This window comes from Aspergillus nidulans, chromosome II (assembly GCF_000011425.1).
Source record: "Aspergillus nidulans FGSC A4 chromosome II".
NCBI lineage: Eukaryota > Fungi > Ascomycota > Eurotiomycetes > Eurotiales > Aspergillaceae > Aspergillus > Aspergillus nidulans.
This window is the reverse complement of record NC_066258.1, coordinates 2,281,760-2,299,981: the sequence shown is the minus strand read 5'-3', so window position 1 is coordinate 2,299,981 and position 18,222 is coordinate 2,281,760. Positions and strand designations below refer to the sequence as shown.

At 52.3% G+C, this 18,222-nt stretch overlaps 7 protein-coding genes across 7 annotated transcripts, besides 1 other annotated feature; 5 read left to right on the top strand and 2 right to left on the bottom strand.

Annotated features, from left to right (window-relative positions):
- Positions 1 to 18,222: part of a sequence feature (contig 1.65 1..278071(-1)) that runs on past both edges of the window.
- Positions 183 to 1,826, bottom strand: ANIA_10495 (3-oxoacid CoA-transferase; the record flags this gene model as incomplete). Its single annotated transcript, XM_656519.2, has 3 exons — positions 183 to 853; positions 912 to 1,298; positions 1,364 to 1,826. 3 exons carry the CDS (start codon positions 1,824 to 1,826, stop codon positions 183 to 185), a joined length of 1,521 nt encoding a protein of 506 aa, XP_661611.2.
- ANIA_04008 (uncharacterized protein) lies at positions 2,927 to 4,295 on the top strand (the record flags this gene model as incomplete). The annotated part of the gene is made up of 4 exons (XM_656520.1): positions 2,927 to 3,088; positions 3,135 to 3,255; positions 3,307 to 3,451; positions 3,512 to 4,295. The coding sequence occupies 4 exons, from the start codon at positions 2,927 to 2,929 to the stop codon at positions 4,293 to 4,295; spliced, it is 1,212 nt and encodes a 403-aa protein (XP_661612.1).
- Positions 4,428 to 5,816, bottom strand: ANIA_04009 (thiolase family protein). The gene is made up of 2 exons (XM_656521.2): positions 4,985 to 5,816; positions 4,428 to 4,934 (listed from the first exon to the last, which is right to left on the bottom strand). The coding sequence occupies exons 1-2, from the start codon at positions 5,746 to 5,748 to the stop codon at positions 4,493 to 4,495; spliced, it is 1,206 nt and encodes a 401-aa protein (XP_661613.1). The 5' UTR covers positions 5,749 to 5,816; the 3' UTR covers positions 4,428 to 4,492.
- On the top strand, positions 6,346 to 8,499 carry ANIA_04010 (ADP-ribosylglycohydrolase family protein; the record flags this gene model as incomplete). The annotated part of the gene is made up of 1 exon (XM_656522.1): positions 6,346 to 8,499. The coding sequence occupies one exon, from the start codon at positions 6,346 to 6,348 to the stop codon at positions 8,497 to 8,499; it is 2,154 nt and encodes a 717-aa protein (XP_661614.1).
- On the top strand, positions 8,732 to 10,210 carry ANIA_04011 (class-II fumarase/aspartase family protein; the record flags this gene model as incomplete). Its single annotated transcript, XM_656523.1, has 2 exons — positions 8,732 to 8,878; positions 8,927 to 10,210. 2 exons carry the CDS (start codon positions 8,732 to 8,734, stop codon positions 10,208 to 10,210), a joined length of 1,431 nt encoding a protein of 476 aa, XP_661615.1.
- ANIA_04012 (uncharacterized protein) lies at positions 10,784 to 12,994 on the top strand (the record flags this gene model as incomplete). The annotated part of the gene is made up of 5 exons (XM_656524.1): positions 10,784 to 11,093; positions 11,159 to 11,856; positions 11,951 to 12,510; positions 12,874 to 12,886; positions 12,974 to 12,994. 5 exons carry the CDS (start codon positions 10,784 to 10,786, stop codon positions 12,992 to 12,994), a joined length of 1,602 nt encoding a protein of 533 aa, XP_661616.1.
- On the top strand, positions 13,810 to 16,673 carry ANIA_04013 (FTFMHR domain-containing protein; the record flags this gene model as incomplete). Its single annotated transcript, XM_656525.1, has 7 exons — positions 13,810 to 13,885; positions 13,934 to 13,988; positions 14,041 to 15,151; positions 15,198 to 15,320; positions 15,361 to 15,417; positions 15,456 to 15,586; positions 15,632 to 16,673. The coding sequence occupies 7 exons, from the start codon at positions 13,810 to 13,812 to the stop codon at positions 16,671 to 16,673; spliced, it is 2,595 nt and encodes an 864-aa protein (XP_661617.1).

The window sequence follows — 18,222 nt, the reverse complement described above, 5'->3', positions numbered from 1 at the left end:
GTTGATTGTGCTTGATCTGTTGATTGAGAAAGATACTAAGTTGAAGCTATATTGGAATTGGATAATTGGAGCTGCCCCACGTGGGTTCCAGGCCCCACATTTACTCTACATCATGCGGAGAAATAATGCAAGTTTGAACAAGCTAAGAATATTTTGGCATTATACAAAAACATAAGGTATCATTACAGCATCGGCTTCAGGTCAGCCGCAACCTTGAACGGAGCCTCCGTCTTGCTGCGGATCTCATCCACAGTCACGCCCTCGGCGTGCTCGACAAGGGTGAGACCCTCGGTCGTGCTGACCTCAAACACAGCAAGGTCGGTGATGATCTTGGACACGCAGCGGGGTCCAGTAAGAGGGAACGAGCACTGAGAGAGAATCTTGGGGTTGCCCTTCTTGTCGGTGTGTTCCATAGTGACGATAACCTTGGTCTTCTCGGGGTTGGCGACCAGGTCCATGGCACCGCCGACACCCTTGACCTTACCGGGAAGCATGAAGTTGGCGAGGTCTCCGTACTGGCTGACTTGCAGCGCACCAAGCATGGTCAGGTCAATGCGGCCAGCGCGGATCATGCCGAAACTCTCGTGGGAACCAAACAGGGAAGCACCCTTGGCAAGGGTGACGGTCTCCTTTCCGGGGTTGATCAAGTCAGGGTCCTCCTCACCGGGCTTGGGGTAGCCACCCAGACCAAGGATACCGTTCTCGGCCTGCAGGAAGACCTCAACACCTTCAGGAAGGTAGGAGGGAGCGATCAGAGGCATTCCGATACCGAGGTTGACGTACATGCCATCCTCGAATTCCTTAGCAGCGCGCTTGACGATACGCTCACGACGGGCAGTGGCATCGCCAGAGCCTAGTTCCACAGTTAGTGTGCCCAGCTACAGTGTCCCAGATTTGAGTGGTTGACTCACCAGCCTGGAGCATCTCGCTAGGATCCTTGGCGTAGGTGAGCTTCTCGATCTGCTTCTTTTCCGTGCTCCTGATAACCTTGTTGACGTAGATGGCCTGTACGTGAATCTCTTCCGGGCGGAGCTCGCCGACCTCGACAATCTCGTCGGCTTCAACGATGGTGTACTTGGCGTTCTTGGCCATGGCCTCGTTGAAGTTGTTCTGAGCCTTGCGGAATTGACAGTTACCGAGCTTGTCGGCCTTGTCGGCCTTGATCAGAGCGTAATCACCGAAAATCGCTTCTTCCAGGATGTAAGATTTGCCGTTGAATTCACGAGTCTCCTTGGGCTTGGAGTATTCCGCAACCGTTCCGTCCTTGTTGTAGCGCACGGGGAGTTCACCAGTTTGTACTACAAATAGAATTAGTATCTATAACGTGAATACTGGCCACTCGTATGCTGGGAGATCAACGTACCAATAGTTCCATAAGCAGCAGGGGTATAGAAAGCAGGGACACCAGCAGCACCAGCAGCGCATTTTTCAGCGATGGTACCCTGGGGAGTCAATTCCAAAGAAAGCTCTCCGCTGAGATACATCTTCTCGAAGACTTTGTTTTCACCGATGAACGAGGCAATCATCTTGCTAATCTGTCCAGTCTCAAGCAGCTGGCCGAGACCAGCACCGGGCATACCGGCGTTGTTGGAAACAACGGTCAGGTTCTTGATGTCGGGCCGGTCACGGACGGCATTAATCAGAGTATTAGGTACACCGGAGAATCCAAACCCTCCAACAAGGACCGTCGCCGGGCCCTTCATGTCTTTGATGGCTTCGGCAGCCGAATTGCACCGCTTGTCAACAGCTGGTCGTGAGCATGAGGCGGAGAATTGCCGTCGCCATACGGCGAACGGCCGGACGACCGCGGGGACGGGTCGTGCCATGATGGAAGTCAGTTCTGCTAGGAGAGAGAACGGGAAGTGAGAAAGACTTGGAGATCAGGCGACTGGGGAAATAATAAGAGCTCCATGTCGGATCGGACCAGCGTGGGGAAGACCTTCAAGGCTAAAGCCTTTTCCGAGCACTGCGGCTTGACCTTTGCCGCCATCCGAAGCCGGGGAGGACTATCGGCAACGGGGCTGACTAAATCCTGACTAATAACAGCCATTTATGCCCTGCCTCCAGTGGTCCGGCCCCACACGGTTGGGGTAGTCGGATGCGTCCCTGCGGTCTAACCGTTCCTGGACTAGTGCCAGTTCGGTGTAAGCTCGTCGACCGGAGATTTCTCGATCATAATCTCCGTCTTGGTTTTCTCAGCCGCTCAAACGGTAGTTACAATATCGTATAAGCAGTGGACAGCTGTACCGTCGAGTCATGCCAAGTCGCCGACCCTCTACGAGTGGACCAACGGTCTCTTGATAGATAGATATAGTGCTTCTGACATCTGTCAAAATCCTGTACTCTGGGCCAGCTGAAGCAAATCATGAAGTTATTAGGGAAATCTCATTTATGAGGTCATATCCACAGCTGAGATGGGATGCACTGACCGCGGTATGCCAGTACTTGCTCGCAAGGCTTGCTCGATACTCGTCCCTTTTCATCACGGTCCTGCAACCTTCATATTGAGCTCGTGCGAGAATGGACAGGTCTAACAGAGCGATCATCGGCAACATCATAGTGCTCACGTCACCGATAGTAAACCTTAGTACTTGCTGGAGCGGGCCTGGACGGGGCCGTCCAGCAGGCATCATCCCTGCTGGTCGGCGATGCAAGCAGCAAGCATAGTCCCACGCAGCAACCAATCAGGAGTCAGTACTGGGCTTGGCTACTTTTTGATATAGATAGGCAATGCAGGCGGCCGTAACATATCACATTTTGTATCTTAGCTGCGGCTAGTCCTCGAAGCGCTGCCCCTCGAGTGCGTGGGAGATGCCCTATAAATACTCTTTATAGACTTACCTGGGCGACTTTATCAGATTACCATCTCCCGCAGTCTCCATTTCGCCCGCACATTCTATTATCCGCACTATATCGCAAATTCGTGATGTCTGATCACGCAGTAGACAAAGCCAAGACAGCTCTGGCACATTTGGCGTCACTTGACGCTTCTGATGCAAGCTCGCACGGTGAGATTGTTCGACAATGTCAGTCTGTTGTCGACGCTCTCCAGAGCCCCCTATTAGTTGCCGGAAACCTGATTTCCAGCGTAAGTTCTGCTTTCAATAAGCGAATCGGTTGACCAACCTTTATAGATCACCATGTATCCGTCCCTTGTAACCCTTGAGAACCTGGGAGTCTTTCAGAAACTCTCTCAGGGACCGCTGACGGCAGCCGGACTCGCGCAGCAAACTGGCGCAGACCACAATCTTATAGGTGAGTTCAAGTGCTGTTTTGACCAGTCAATGTATAGCTTGAGTGATCTAGGGCTGACCAAGCTCTTGACAGTGCGTCTCATGCGCGTCGCGGTAGCATGGGGCTATATCAATGAAACCGGGCCGCAGAGCTATGCTCCAACAGCCGCTTCGAATGTCCTTGCACATCCCTCGTTCGCAGCTGGCCTCCGTTATTGGTATTTGCTATTTTCACGTCTAGTTTCTCCCATTGCAGCTCCAGGCTAACAGTCTTGCAGCCACCTGCTAAGCCAAAGCACACACAATATCCCCAGATTCCTTAAGGAAACCAACTACCGTAACCCGAACAGCTACGAAGACGGCCTGTTTCAATACAGCTTCCAGACCAAACTCGGCCATTTCCAGTGGAACGCCGCACATCCCGAACACGAGCGCGACTTTGACATGTTCATGACGATCCCCCGCACAGCCGGCGCGCCCTGGGCGACTCAATTCAAGATCGGCAAGCTCCTCTTTGAAGACGGCGTGGACATTGATACCACTGCGCCCCTCTTCGTTGACGTCGGCGGCGGCTACGGACAGGATCTCCACCACGTCAAGAAGGAACTCGAGTCTCTCCCTTATACTGTGACGAAGGGGCAACTCGTCGTTGAAGACCGGCCCTCCGCTGTTGACGAGGTTCCTGCCGATCTACACGATGAGGAATTTACGTACGTCAAATACGACTTCTTTACTCCTCAGCCGATCCAGGGGGCTAGAGTGTATAGTTTCAAGACCGTACTGCATAACTGGGCGGACGAGAAGGCGTTAGTGATTCTGAAGCATACGGCGGCCAGCTTCACGCCGGGCTACTCAAAGCTGTGGATTTTGGATCGTGTAGTGCCGGAAACCGGTGCTGATAAGATTACTGCTTGGCAAGATATGATCATGATGGCGACTCTGGGGGCGCTGGAGAGGACGAAGGACCAGTGGACCCAGTTGTTGGCGAAGGCGGGGCTGAAGATCACCAGCATCCATACGATGCCTGACCATTTCGGGCTGATCGAGGCTGTTCTAGAGTAGATTGGCATTAGTATCCTCCGCTCGATTGAGTTACTGGTCCTCGGGTCGGTATTGTGCTGTTGCTGCTGAATGATTTTATGCTTAGAATGATAAATATAGTTGGATCTACTGTTGTCACTATTCTCACTAGATGCTCGCTTGCTTTATAGAGTGGATATTACTCGGAATTATATACTCGCTACCACAGAGGTGTGTAGCTACTCCCGGATGAACAAACTTGCAACCCCCATTCCCGTACTAGCACACATACTCACCACCCCAACCTCCTTATCTGACCTCGCCAGCTCTGCCAACAACGTAGCCGTCTGTCTGGCCCCTGTCGCGCCGATCGGGTGGCCCAGTGCAATCGCTCCTCCGTTCGGATTTACCTTGGCCATATCAATGCCTAGCTCCCTGATACAATGGATACTCTGGCTCGCAAACGCCTCGTTCAGCTCAAAAATATCCACATCGCTCTGTGAGACCCCGCTGTGCTTGTACAGCCTCTTGATAGCGTCGATGGGCCCGATGCCCATCTCGTCAGGGGCACAGCCGGCCACCTGGGTTCCGGCAAAACGGGCAATAGGCCTTAGACCGTGGGATTCAGCCCAGGCGCGGCTGGCAAGAATCGTTATGGAAGCGCCATCGGAAATTTGGGAGCTGAAGACTACGTATTAGCATAGAACAGTGGCATAGGCAAGAAGACATACGAGTTCCCGGCGGTAGAAGCACCCCCTTCCAGAACCGGCTTCAACGCCGCCAACTTCTCAACAGTCACCCCCTGCCTAACCCCATCATCCCTATCGACAAACTCAAACGTCTCATTCTCCGTCTCCGAGCTAAGCCTCCTTGCCCTAACCGGCACGATCTCGCTAAACCTACCCTCCTCCTGCGCAACCACAGCCTTTCTCTGGCTCTCTGCTGCAAACTGATCCTGCTCCGTCCTACCGACCCCGTACCTCTTTGCAACATTCTCACTCGTCACCAGCATCGGCAAAAGGCAATCGGTCGCCTCTTTCACTCCACACTCTTTCAACAACGGACTCACGTCTCTTGGAATGCCCCGAGCCGGATTGTAATTCCTGCTCATGCTCTCCACGCCCCCGGCAATCCCGACCTCGATCTGCCCTACTGCGATCGCGTGCGCAATATGCGTAATCGCCTGCAGACTACTACTGCACTGTCGATTGACGGTGTGGAATGTAGTCTTTGTAGGATTAAAGCCCGCGGCATTGAGTGCGGTACGACCCGTCTTGGCGAAGCCGAGTTCTGCAAGGACATTGCCGATGAGCACGTCATTGACGCTGTCTGGGGAGATATTGGCACGCTGAAGTGAGGCCTGGAGGATTGGAATTAGGAGGTCCTCTGGGTGCGAGTCACGGAAACCGCCTTTGAAGGCGCGGGTTATAGGTGACCGGACGGCGGAGAGGAGGACGATGTCGTTGGGGGTTTTCTTTAAGGCAGAACGAAACATGATTGTAGTAATATGAAATAATCTATGAACTTCGGTATCGCTATAGTTTGACAAAAAATACAGAAAATAAGGTTAGCTGTTGATGGTTATAAAAATGAATGTGTTACTGACGAGAATAGGTGCGGAGTAGATGCGCTGGTGTGGGGTCACGCTGCCCCATTTCCCTCTATTTACTGTGGAGAGATTTACATAGTATAGTAAGCATTCCTCCCCACCATTACTTTGCAGTTCATTGTAAGTATTGGCGTCTTCCCTGGTGACTCTAATTGACAACTACGTGGCCATATTTGTTCAAAAATGTGTACATTGATACTATGAAATCTGCCTCCGAAAGGAGCAAAGTCTTTCAAATCGGGGTAATATCGACAATTTGCTTTGATTCCTAGTTAATAAAGATGCAGAGATTCAATATCAATATCAGTTCTTTGCAGTGAGATAAACCCATTTCCTTATAGTGCTGGTGAGTTGAATAGACTGTGGGTACCTGGGGTGAACGTGACCACATCATCGAGCTCACCGCAATCAACAGTAACACAGGCCGCTATTGGCAGTACTTAACGGTCTTCAAGCTTCTACAATAATAGAGCATCATCCATCATGACTTCAACACCACAAGCCAAGCCCTCCACATACTTACCTCCAGACTACCTGGAACGTGTCTACGCAGGCGTCCTCGGAAAACTGGTGGGAGTTTATATGGGACGCCCTTTTGAAGGATGGACCCATCAACGCATCCTCGCAGAGCTAGGCCACATCCGCTATTATGTGCACGACAAGTTCAACGAGCCGCTCGTCGTCGTAGATGATGATATCTCGGGCACCTTCCAATTCATTCGGGCTCTCGAAGAGCATGGCATCTCCGATGGAATCACCTCTGAAGATATTGGTCGGACGTGGCTAAATACCGTCATCGAGGATCGGACCATCTTCTGGTGGGGAGGACGCGGCGTGTCCACAGAACATACGGCGTTCTTGAACCTCAAGAACGGGATACACGCGCCGTCAAGCGGCTCCTGCCAGACAAATGGGAAAACCGTTTCTGAGCAGATTGGCGCTCAGATTTTCATCGACGGGTGGGGTATTGTCTCTCCAGGAAATCCATTGCAGGCGGCCAAGCTGGCGCATGCTGCAGGCTCTGTGAGTCACGACGGCGAATCGGTCTACGCCGCCCAACTGTGGGCTGCGATGGAAGCTGAAGCGTTTGTGTCGAAAGACATTGATCATCTTTTGGATACGGGTTTGTCTGTTATTCCGGGGGATTCGCTAGTAGCCCATGTTGTTGGTAGGGTACACGAATGGGTTAAAGATGACAGGGACTGGCTCAAGACAAGGCAACGGATCGAGGACACGTACGGATATGACAAGTTCCATGGTGTTTGCCATGTTATCCCCAACCATGCAATCATGATAATGACCGTCATTTACGCGGGCCATGATTTTGATGAAGCTATGCATATCATCAATACGTGCGGGTGGGATACAGACTGTAACTCGGGCAATGTAGGCTGCTTGGTTGCTATCATGCTCGGCCTGACTTGCTTTGAGGGGAAGTATGACTGGAGAGGACCTCTGGCTGACCGGGTGTTACTGTCCACGGCTGAGGTAGGCTATTCTATCAACAATGCGGCCAGGATCGCCATCGATATTGTGAACATGGGTCGGCAGCTTGCTGGACATAGTCGTCTTCCTCCGCCCAAGGGCGGCGCCCAGTTTCACTTTGGACTGCCGGGAAGTGTCCAGGGCTTTCAGGTCGTTAATCAGCATACTCCAGATGACCGTGGCAGTGTTACCGTACGACAAGACGTTGATGTGGAGGGAAACGCTGGTCTGGCAATCCACCTCGATTCCATGAAAAGTTTAATCGAAGTGTCTACGCCTGTCTTTGGGTCACTGGAGGAGTTGACGAAGTCGCTGTATTCCTTCTCAGCATCGCCGCTCCTTTACCCTGGTCAAACCATTTCCGCCAAGTTCTTGAGCAACATTGAGTCCGGCTCGTCAGCGAATGTGGGATTACGAGTGCAAGCATATGGCGAAGATGACAGCATCAAGATTCTTGACGGGCCGTCCATCAGCGCCCTCTCCGGGAGTCTGCAGTCCTTGTCATGGACAATCCCAGACGAAACGGACGGCCGGCCACTCCAGAGAGTCGGCCTATGCATTCAATCTACTGACCCTGGTTCTGTCAACGGCACCATCTGGCTGGACAGCCTGCGATGGGATGGAAGTCCGCGCCTGGTCTTACGCCGCCCCTCCACGCAGCCCGGCCAAGCGTGGCACCGCTCGTGGATTAACAACGTGACCAAGATGCACCCTGATATATCGTCTCACTCTTTAGTCCTGTCACAATCTCACGGCGAGGGAATTGCCATGTACGGCGCAAGAGGCTGGACCAACTATCGAATCTTGGTCCCAAAGCTAAAGGTCAGCATGGGCACACCTGTCGGCATGGCTGTCCGTGTGCAAGGATTGAACCGCTACTATGCATTGCTCCTTGTCGAGGAGCGTCGTGTGGCCTTGGTAAAGGCGAAGGACGAGCAAAGGATAACACTTGCTTCGGCGACATTTGACTGGAGCGTGGACGGCGAGTATGACTTTGCGCTTGAGGCTGACGGAACAAGCATCCGTGGGAGAGTGCAGGGCGTAGAAATCACCGCTTCTGATGACCAATATTCGGAGGGTGGCATTGGATTGGTCGTTACAGAAGGAGCTATTTGCGTGGATTCGATAGAGATCTCGCCCTTGGGAGACTAGTAAGGACTTCTAAAGAGTTCATAAACAAAAGATTTTGGATGAGCGAAAGGTAACAGCGATGATTGTAACATATTCAAGCACTCCGTAAGGCGTGCGGAGAATGAAGCTATCCAAGTGCCCCACGCAGGTTACCAAAACACCGCCAGTGGGGCCCCGGAATCCGTCCGAGTGTCCTCTGGCGTATTTCTTGAGACCTCAAACACCTCAACCTCGCTTCCTCAATCAATCCATCATGGCTCTCCTCAAACAGCTCTCCCGCATCTCTCGGAAACCCTTTCGCATTGCTCCAATCGTCATAGGCAAGCGCAGCGTCGGCTCTGTCAGCGCAATCGACTCGAGCATATTCCGCACCCTATTCGGCACAGAAGAAATTCGGAAGGTCCTTCATCCGCCCCAACAACCTACATACAAGTTCTAAGAGAAACAGGTCTTTGACGATGAATCTTATATAGCGCGCTGCGTCGAAGCCGAAGCGGCCCTCGCACGCGCACAATCTAAATGCAATGTAATCCCCTCGCACATTGGCTCGTTGGTCACAGACAAAGCTCTCTCATCGTCTCTGGACATGGACCGATTGCGCAAGGAGACAGAGATAGTCGGGTATCCGATCCTTCCACTTGTGCGGCAGCTCTCTGCCATGTGCGGCGAGGACGCTGGGAAGTACGTGCATTGGGGCGCAACGACGCAGGACATCATGGATCTTGCGTCCGTGCTGCAAATGAAGCAGGGGCTGGGTATTGTGGAGAAGCTACTAGACGACGTTATTGCGGTTCTGCGTGGCCTATCTGTGAAATACAGAGATGCACCGATGGCCGGACGCACACATCTCCAGCACGCACTGCCCGTGACCTTCGGATATAAGTGCGCCGTGTGGTTATCTGGCTTCCAGCGACATGCGCAGCGCCTCAAGCAACTGCGCGAACGTACATTATTTGTGCAGTTTGGCGGTGCAGCAGGATCCCTAGCGTCGCTGGGTTCTGGAGATGACGGCCTGCGTGTCCGCAAGGCGCTCGCCGACGAACTGGGTCTTACGAACCCGCCGATTACCTGGCATGTTGCACGCGACGGCGTGGCGGAAATAACCAACTTCCTTGCGCTCCTTGGCGGGTCTTTGGGCAAGCTCGCGTTGGACGTCATCATCATGTCCTCCAACGAGCTCGGCGAAGTGTCTGAACCTTTCGTGCCCCATCGCGGAGCGTCCAGCACAATGCCTCAGAAGCGCAACCCGATTTCATCAGAAGTCATACTCGCCGCATCAAAACGGCTCCGCTCGAACGCCTCTCTCGTTCTCGACGGCATGGTTGCGGACTTTGAGCGCGCCAGTGGGCCGTGGCATCTTGAGTGGGTTGCTATTCCCGAGAGTTTTGTCCTTGCTGTGGGGGCTTTGGAGCAAACGAAATTCGCTCTGGGCGGACTGGTTGTGCATGAGCAGGCCATGCTGAAGAACTTACATTCTACGAAGGGGCTGATTGTGGCTGAGGCTGTTATGATGGGGCTCGCCCCGTTTGTGGGGAGGCAGAGGGCCCATGATATTGTGTATGAGGCGTGCCAAGGGACAATCGAGAGTGGAGGGAGTCTCGAGGAGGAGTTGCTAAAGAATCAGGAGGTCTTGGAGAAGATGGGGAAGGACAGAATTAGCGAGTTGTGCGATCCAGTAAATTATCTGGGGTCTTGTGGGAGGATGGTCGATGATGTTTTGGCTGTCGACTAGCTTACTATGGTGTCGGTAGTATACCGCATCGAGAGCTGAGCCTATTGGTCCAGTTGTATCTAGAACTATGAACGTCCCACATTGATTCTGGTCAGTAGAGACCTTGACGACAAGAATCCAATAACTTGCACAGAATAGCACAAAATAGCTCTCCACATCAGCCCCGCAGGTTCCAGGTTCAGGGGAGCTTTACATCATGAGATCAATCCACGTAGCAGAAGACATGGACAGTCTCCGCTATCCGCCTCTCCAAGGCGGCTGAATGCCATTTAGATTGAAGCTCTATGGGCACCATCCAATGGAGAAGCCATGCTCCACATCCAAATTAGCAGTAGAGCGCGGAGAATGAGGGAGCGAATATAAAATTGGGCTTGTAGAGAGGTCAGTGTCTTTCCATGACCTCTAACAGGCACTTATCTCTATCTTATATCTACTTCCATACACTGAGCCAGGAACACTCTTACATAACACTCCAGCCACGTCAACCTCCCTCACTCTGAACTGAACATCAACCTCAACTTTAATTCCAACCAGTCAATCAGATCCAACTCTACTCCATCTACATCCGCCACCATGTCAACCTCAAGCGAGCCCTCTCCCATCCCCCGACACCCCATCTCTGACTTGCGCAAGGTCTTCCACTACACCGACACCATGACCCGCAGTCCAACTCGGCCAAACGACCCCTACAGCTACGCACCCGGCTTTGGCAACCGGCATCAATCTGAAGTGATTCCCGGCACGCTCCCAGCAGGACAGAATAACCCGCAGGAGCCGCGGTTTGGGCTCTATACGGAGGGGATCACGTACTCGGCATTCACGGCGCCGAGGAGAGAGAACTATAGCACTTATATGTACCGTGTTAGACCGGCTGCTGCGCATGGTAAGCCCTCCCACTCTGACTTCGCGCTTGTTTGGAGCTGATTAAGCGCTGATGGCGTGGTATAGACGGGTACGAAACGGATATTGAGCATAAATCCCACATCGAAAATAGCCTTCTCACCCTGAACCAGCGGCTATGCACACTCCCTTCTCAAGGCGAATGGGCGCCGTTCCCTCTGCCCGATGTTACTAAGGAAGGGAAAATTGACTTTGTTGACGGCTTGCATACGCTCGGTGGCAGCGGCGACCCGAACTTGCGCGAAGGGGTAGCACTGTACGTCTTCATGATCAACGCGGATATGGACCATAGAGCTTTCTGCAATACGGACGGGGACTTCCTAATTGTACCTCAATTGGGAAGTTTGGATATCCAGACAGAGCTGGGGATGTTGTTTGTTCAGCCCGGCGAGATTTGTGTTGTGCCGCGGGGGGTGCGGTTTACTGTACGGCTGGGGAAAGAGGATCCCAATTATGGCCACAGCGGATGCTCTGGAGCGGATGCCGGTGATGCCGGCAAGGGCAGGGGCTACATCGTTGAGGTCTGGGGCTCGCGGTGGGATCTACCTGATCTAGGCCCGATAGGTGGGCATGGCCTCGCGAACCCAAGAGACTTCCTGCACCCCGTTGCACATATCGACGATCTGGACGCTCTGCATGAGAACTGGACAATCGTCAACAAGGCTAATGGCACCCTGAATGCCATTATCCAGGATCACAGCCCATTCGACGTTGTTGCGTGGCATGGTAATGTCGTTCCTTACAAGGTATCCTCCCTTTCCCTCACTTTCATCGGCCTCGAGTAAGAAGCTAATGGTGTCGTGATGGGGATAGTACGACTTGACAAAATTCGCTTCCCAGAACGCCACATCTATCGACCACACCGACCCCTCGATAAACATCGTCTTGTCGGCCCGCTCCCACGACCCTAATACTCCCTTGGCAGACTTCCTCTGGTTCGGGCCGCGGTGGGACGTCGCTTCGAACACCTTTCGACTCCCATACTTCCACCGCAATTCTGCAACCGAGTTCCTGGCGTCTATATACGGGAATGGCCTCGGCCGTTCGGACGAGTTCCAGCCTGGCGGCGGGAGCGTAGAGGTATCTCACACGCCGCATGGGAATTTCAGCAAAGAGTATGTCTGGGAGAATCGGGTGCAAGTCAATGAGCCGAGGAGGATCCTGGAGAATCAAATGACCATTATGGTTGAAAGTAGCAGGAACTTTCTGTTTACGGAGTATGCTGTGTCTGGGTGTGGAGTGTTTAAGAGCCAGGGAACGGATCCGAGGGTTTGGGACATCCTGCCTGATAGATTCTCCGCTTATCCAGGGATTAAAGGGATTCTGGAAGCGGTTAAAAAATATAATAAGGAGAGGAAGGAGAGCCTGGACGTGTATTACGATGATGAGCGGTTGGCGAAGTTGGTGAAATGAAGCGGCAGTGAAGCCATACTGGAGGGTGTGATTGCACACAGATTAGGAAGCTAATCATAACACCCTACCAGTGGAAGTCCCTCCTGCCCTGCGTCAAGGGGATGAGCTGGGTTAACTATAATCACTCATATTTCAGAAATCAATATTCCACAACAGTAATATAAAGACAGCAAAATGCAGAATTAGTCAATTTTGAAATTCAGATGTACAGTCATTAGCCTATCTTGCATCTCAATTTATTTTTATTTTATTTTTATTTTGTCGTTGTTGTTGTTGCTATTAATAACGCTGCTAGAGAAGAGCTAGATGCCTCCCATGTGCTCTTTAAACCATATTATATCTCAATGCAGATGTAGACGCGCAGTACGTCAAACAGAGCCCTGCTGATACCAAGATACCAGTGCCGGTAATGCTTCTCTCTGAGACTGACTATGCAAAACCTCTGTATAGGGAAGATGTCACCTGGTATAAAATCACAAGTGGATGGCAGACACGGTTGACAGTGGCCTCCCGCTGAGCTGAAAATTGATTTTCCTTGCGCACTATAGAACAACAAGAATAAAAGATGGACAGTGAATATGATTGCAGAATATAAAAGGCCCAGACTACGACTCCATAGATCTCTGCTGACCGTCGGGAGTTGGCGAGACGCGAACTGCCGGGGCTCCACTTGCCGAGCACCAAAATGCGTGCCTCCCCAGCATGATCCGCCTTGCTGGGCCCTTGTCTTCAATTTGAATGGCTGGCTTTCCAGGATCTGCTGCATTTTCCCTTTTGGTGCCCTTATTAATGATTGGCAAGCTGGACTATGTATTGTTGAGGGACAGAGAAGGTCCCTGTTCCTGCGTGACGAATACGGATACCCGGATATCTCGGATTATTGCAGGATCAAAGAAAACCACGCTGCTCTGTATTTTTTACAGATTTGTCTTATTCTGCTACTGGGCAACAATTATTGAATCCTTTTGAACCCCGGTTTGATTGGCTCGACTGAAAACCCCAAGTTCTCCCCGGATACGGTACGATACCCCGGATCCTCAGCTAAGCTCTTAGTTTCCCCGGGTACTTTACCGGCTCAGTACGAATTAATTACGCTGGCCGGGCATTCCCCTCACCAGCTGCCGGCTCTCCTGCTATTCGACTTCACCGTTGACAACAATCGAATTCTGGCACTCGTCAACATCTCGAGACTTGCAGTCGCCAAATGACCCCCGGCTACGCGCGCTACGACATGCATCCAGGTTTCTAAGTGGATCCATATTATCGTCCTCGTCCCGCACGTCATCATGGTCATCAGAAAGTGCAACATCTGTGACCGTCGGTTTAAGAAGACGGAGCATTTCAAGCGCCATGAACGATCACGTCAGTGCAGTGATTCTGCTGAGAAGTATCTTTACTGACATGCTCTAGACACCAAGGAAAAGCCTTACGAGTGTAGTGTCTGCCATAAGCGATTTTCCCGCAGGTGAGTTAACTCCAACCTGCACCAACTGCGACGCTGATCGCTATCCCAACAGCGATGTGTTGAGCCGTCACGCCAAAGGACATAATACGAATGGAACAGCTGCGACTGCGACTCCGGCGCAGAATAAGCCGCGCGCTCCGTCGACCGCCCAGCCTCCCACTCCTCAGCAACCGCCCGCTCAGACCGATCCTGCCCGCTTCCTGTCAATGGACGGCGATGCTCATCCGTCGCACAATCTCCCTGTCGCGCCGCGCGATATCTCGCTTTCCAATCCTGCCCACCTCCAGTCTTCGTCGCTGAACTTTCTCGCGGACATCTCCGCCCACCATGGCCGGGCCGAACCGGATGTCGGGTCCATGATGGTCGAAGAACAGCAGACGTATTTCGGCTGGAACGAAATGCCCGCTCCTCCGCCGCCTCAGCCTGTCGCTGCTCCGCCGTCTGATCAGCAGGCTTACCGAACGCCGATGTTCGATGCTATGCCGAACGATATGCTACAGTTTTGGTTGGAGCCGCGCGGGGACACCGCCTCACATCATGGGTCACTTGATATGTTGGGCGAGCCCAGTTTCAGTCTTATGGGAGATAATGTGGCAATTACGCCGGAACAGCAAGCCCGGCCGTCGAACGACGATCTAAGCAGCAAACATACTGGAGATATCCCCAATGAGCGATTCGCAAGGGTCCAAAGGTACTGGGTGGCCCCGTCAAATGCCGCCGGGAGACTCGTGAACAATCTTTGGCGGGACATTGCTGCCAGCGACGTTGATAACATTTTCTCTCTCCAACCCTCGCATTCTTTCCATAGCCCGTCTGGACTGCTTCCCGGATCTCGATATGGCCTGGACGAGGAATGCCGTCAGCAGTTGCAAGCGGTTTTCGGAAACCTTAGACACTACAACCAACTACACTCCCCGAATAGTGCGGTATCGCCTACGTCCAGTTCGACTTTTGGAGGCCGTCCAAGTTTTCCTCCAGCTGAGATACTGGACATGGCTCTTGACTTATACTTTCGCAATTTCCACCCTCTTATCCCTTTCGTTCATGTTTCGACTTTTTCGGTGAAGAATACTCGTCTCCCAGTGCTATATGTCATGTGTCTCATTGGGATGATCATGTTAGGGACTAAAGGAACAACTACTTTTGTCGCCAAGAACTTTTCCGTGAGTCCATCGTCGTGGCGTTGTATTCTATCACTGACATCTGCAGTTTGTCCTGGAACGGATCACTGCCGACCTCGCAAAATGCGCGGTGGGTGTTGAGAACACCTTGGACACTATGAACACCTTCGCGGCTGCCTTCCTCTTCCTCAACTTGGCGGCGATGACGGGGGTAAGCCGAAGCCTGCTATTTGGTGACACCCGGCTAACAGCAGCAGGAAAAAGAACATCTTGAGAAATCGCAGATGCTTTACGTCAACCTCATGTCGGTATGTTAACCACCGTGCTGACTCTTCAAGGCTAACAGTCAAAGATCGCACAACGCCATGGTCTGTTTGCAGCTACTGAAGGACAAATACTCGATATCACCCTCTTCGAAGCGGTACCTGATATTGATATCAGGTGGAAAACCTGGAGCAAAGTTGAATCCGTCAAGCGGTATGTCGACTGATCAATTTATTCTACCAAATACTGACCAGTCAGGTTGATTACTGGGCTTCTCTTATTGGATTCCTGGTATTCCTCTTTCCTCTCGACCAGTCCCATTATCGTTCCCGACTCAATCCAACTCATTCTACCCTGCAACGAAGGTCTCTTCCGGGCCAACGGCTCCATGCGATGGATTCAATTGGTCCGTAGCGGCAAACGTCTACTAATGCCAACAGTCATGGCACCTTCGGAGAACGTCACCGTGCCCGTCTTGGAAAGCCCTGTCGACGATTTTTGTATTCACGGCGTTCTAGCAATGGTCCAGCTCCGCTTATCAGAAGCTTATCACCGCCTTCTTTCGAATAGGGCAAGCTATCCTTTTGCACCTTGCCATACGTATGCCATGGATGGACGCGCCAGATGTTTACCCTCACTCCAGCTGCAAATTGCAGACAAATACGGCGAGGTTCTCGAGCGGCTCAATCCTAACGCCGCCGTCATGTGGCACAACATATGCATGACCTTAACCGCAGATACTCAAATATTCGATCTAGCTGCCGGCCGCGCAGGACCAGGACCCGCCAAGAAAGCCCTAGATGACATTGCAACCTGGTCACAGACACCAGCTGCCAGACGAGCATGCCTTCACGCCGCACACATCTACAAGGCGATGACCAACCGCAAAGCATCAGATCACACAATGTTCCACTCGGTTTTCTCTCTGTTTTCAGCAGCCCTCGTCCTCGGCCTCTACATCTTCATGGTACCGAACCCCAGTGAGCTACAAGTCGGCGGGACGTCAATCGAACTCCTTGATGACATCGACTGGGAGCGTGTCGGGACAGAGGGATTCACCAGTTTTATGGAACCACGCGGGACTCAGACATTCACGCCGTCGGATGATCCGGCAGTGAACTTCATTCGGAATGGAGGCACTGTTTATTTCCGTGGTGTACCGTTTCAAGGTGGGTATCAGTCTGCAAGACGTATCCTGCTGGATTATGCAGGCCTCCTGAAGGATGCGGGGAAGTGGAGCGTACGCAAGTTTTCGTATGTTCTGCATATCATGAGTGATGTTCTTATGGAGGTTGAGTAGTGTGTGATGTCGCTTCTTTGAGCACCCTCATGTCAGATCGTGATACTGGACGTCGCGACCAACGGCACAGTAGCGTGCCGCACTGTGGATCCCATGTCACAAGCAGAGGTGCTGATGCTAAGTTAAATAAGTGCGTCCAGCGGGCTGGACAGTCGCAATACCGTTTCTAATGACACCTTAACGGCCAACCCATGTATGACTATACTATATATGATACCATTCAAAAATGCTACTTCACCTGCTATCAGTATCTTGGCCTCCTCGCAGGTATATGCGCTATATCACTGGAACCTATCTTAGAGAACTATTTCCATTTATTCATCTGTCGGTATACCAATTTGACACGATCTTGGGCCTCGGATTGACTTGGGAAAATACGGGCTTCACCCTCACTATCATTATACCTTGGACGAGAAAGCGCAAAGCGCATATATAATCGTGGTCTTCACGCAGAACGGTGCACAATACAACAGGGCTCTCCGTACCAAGAAAAGATCATGCTTAGTCTATATAGGTATCTTCCTACTCAAAAACATCTTGCTACTTATAAAGAATACCCTCAACCATCTCTCCAATCGCTAAAGAACTCGTCAACCCAGGACTCTCGATTCCCAATAGATTCACAAAACCCGGGAACCCCTCCTCTTCCTGAATAACAAAGTCCTGGAACCCCTTGCCCGTATTCACCGAGCCACCTTTCGACAACTTTGGGCGTATCCCGCAATAGCTGAGAGTCAGGGCAGCCGGATCAACATTCGGCAAATATGCCTGGATCTCAGGGATAGCAAGTTCCATGCGTGCAGGGGATGGTTTGAGATCATTGGGATCGTCTACCCATTCCACATCTGGCCCGAACCGGATTTGGCCGCCCAAGTCGAGCGTTAAGTGTGTGCCCAGCCCGCCAGTTCCTGGGAGGGTGGCGGGGTAGACGAGCACGGAGGGAGCCCGGGTTGGAAAGGAGGCCGAGTAAGAAAAATATGTGCCCTTCGCGTAGTATGGTGTCCTGTGGCGCTCGGGCGGGAGAAGCATATTATTAATGTTGCAGGAGTAGTTACCCGCGCTGTTGATGACCGTCTCGGCGACGATAGACGTCGTTTCGCTCTCTGGCCCTGATCCTGAGCGTGCAGTAATTCTATACCCGCCTCTTCCCCCACCCAGTGGTTCAATGCCTGTAACTTCAGTAAGGAACGCACAGTCGCCGCCCTTATCCTCAAAGTCGCCCTGCAAATACGTCATGAGCGCATGACTATCCACTATTCCCGTGGACGTACTCTCCAGGATTCCCGCGCGCCCCCGCACCTCGGGTTCTCGCTCTCGAGCCTCATTTTGCGAGATTAGCCGTGTTGGGATGCCGAGTTGTTTCGCGAGCTCGTGAACCTTCATCGTTACGTCCCATTGCTCTTCGTTCTGCGCGACGACCCATTTCTTCGTGTTGCGGTATGGGATTCCCTGCTCTGCACAAAGAGAATACAGGAGTTGCTTGCCGCGGATGCAGAGGGACGCCTTTAGCGTGTCTTTCCCATAGTAGAGGCCGGCGTGGATTACCTGG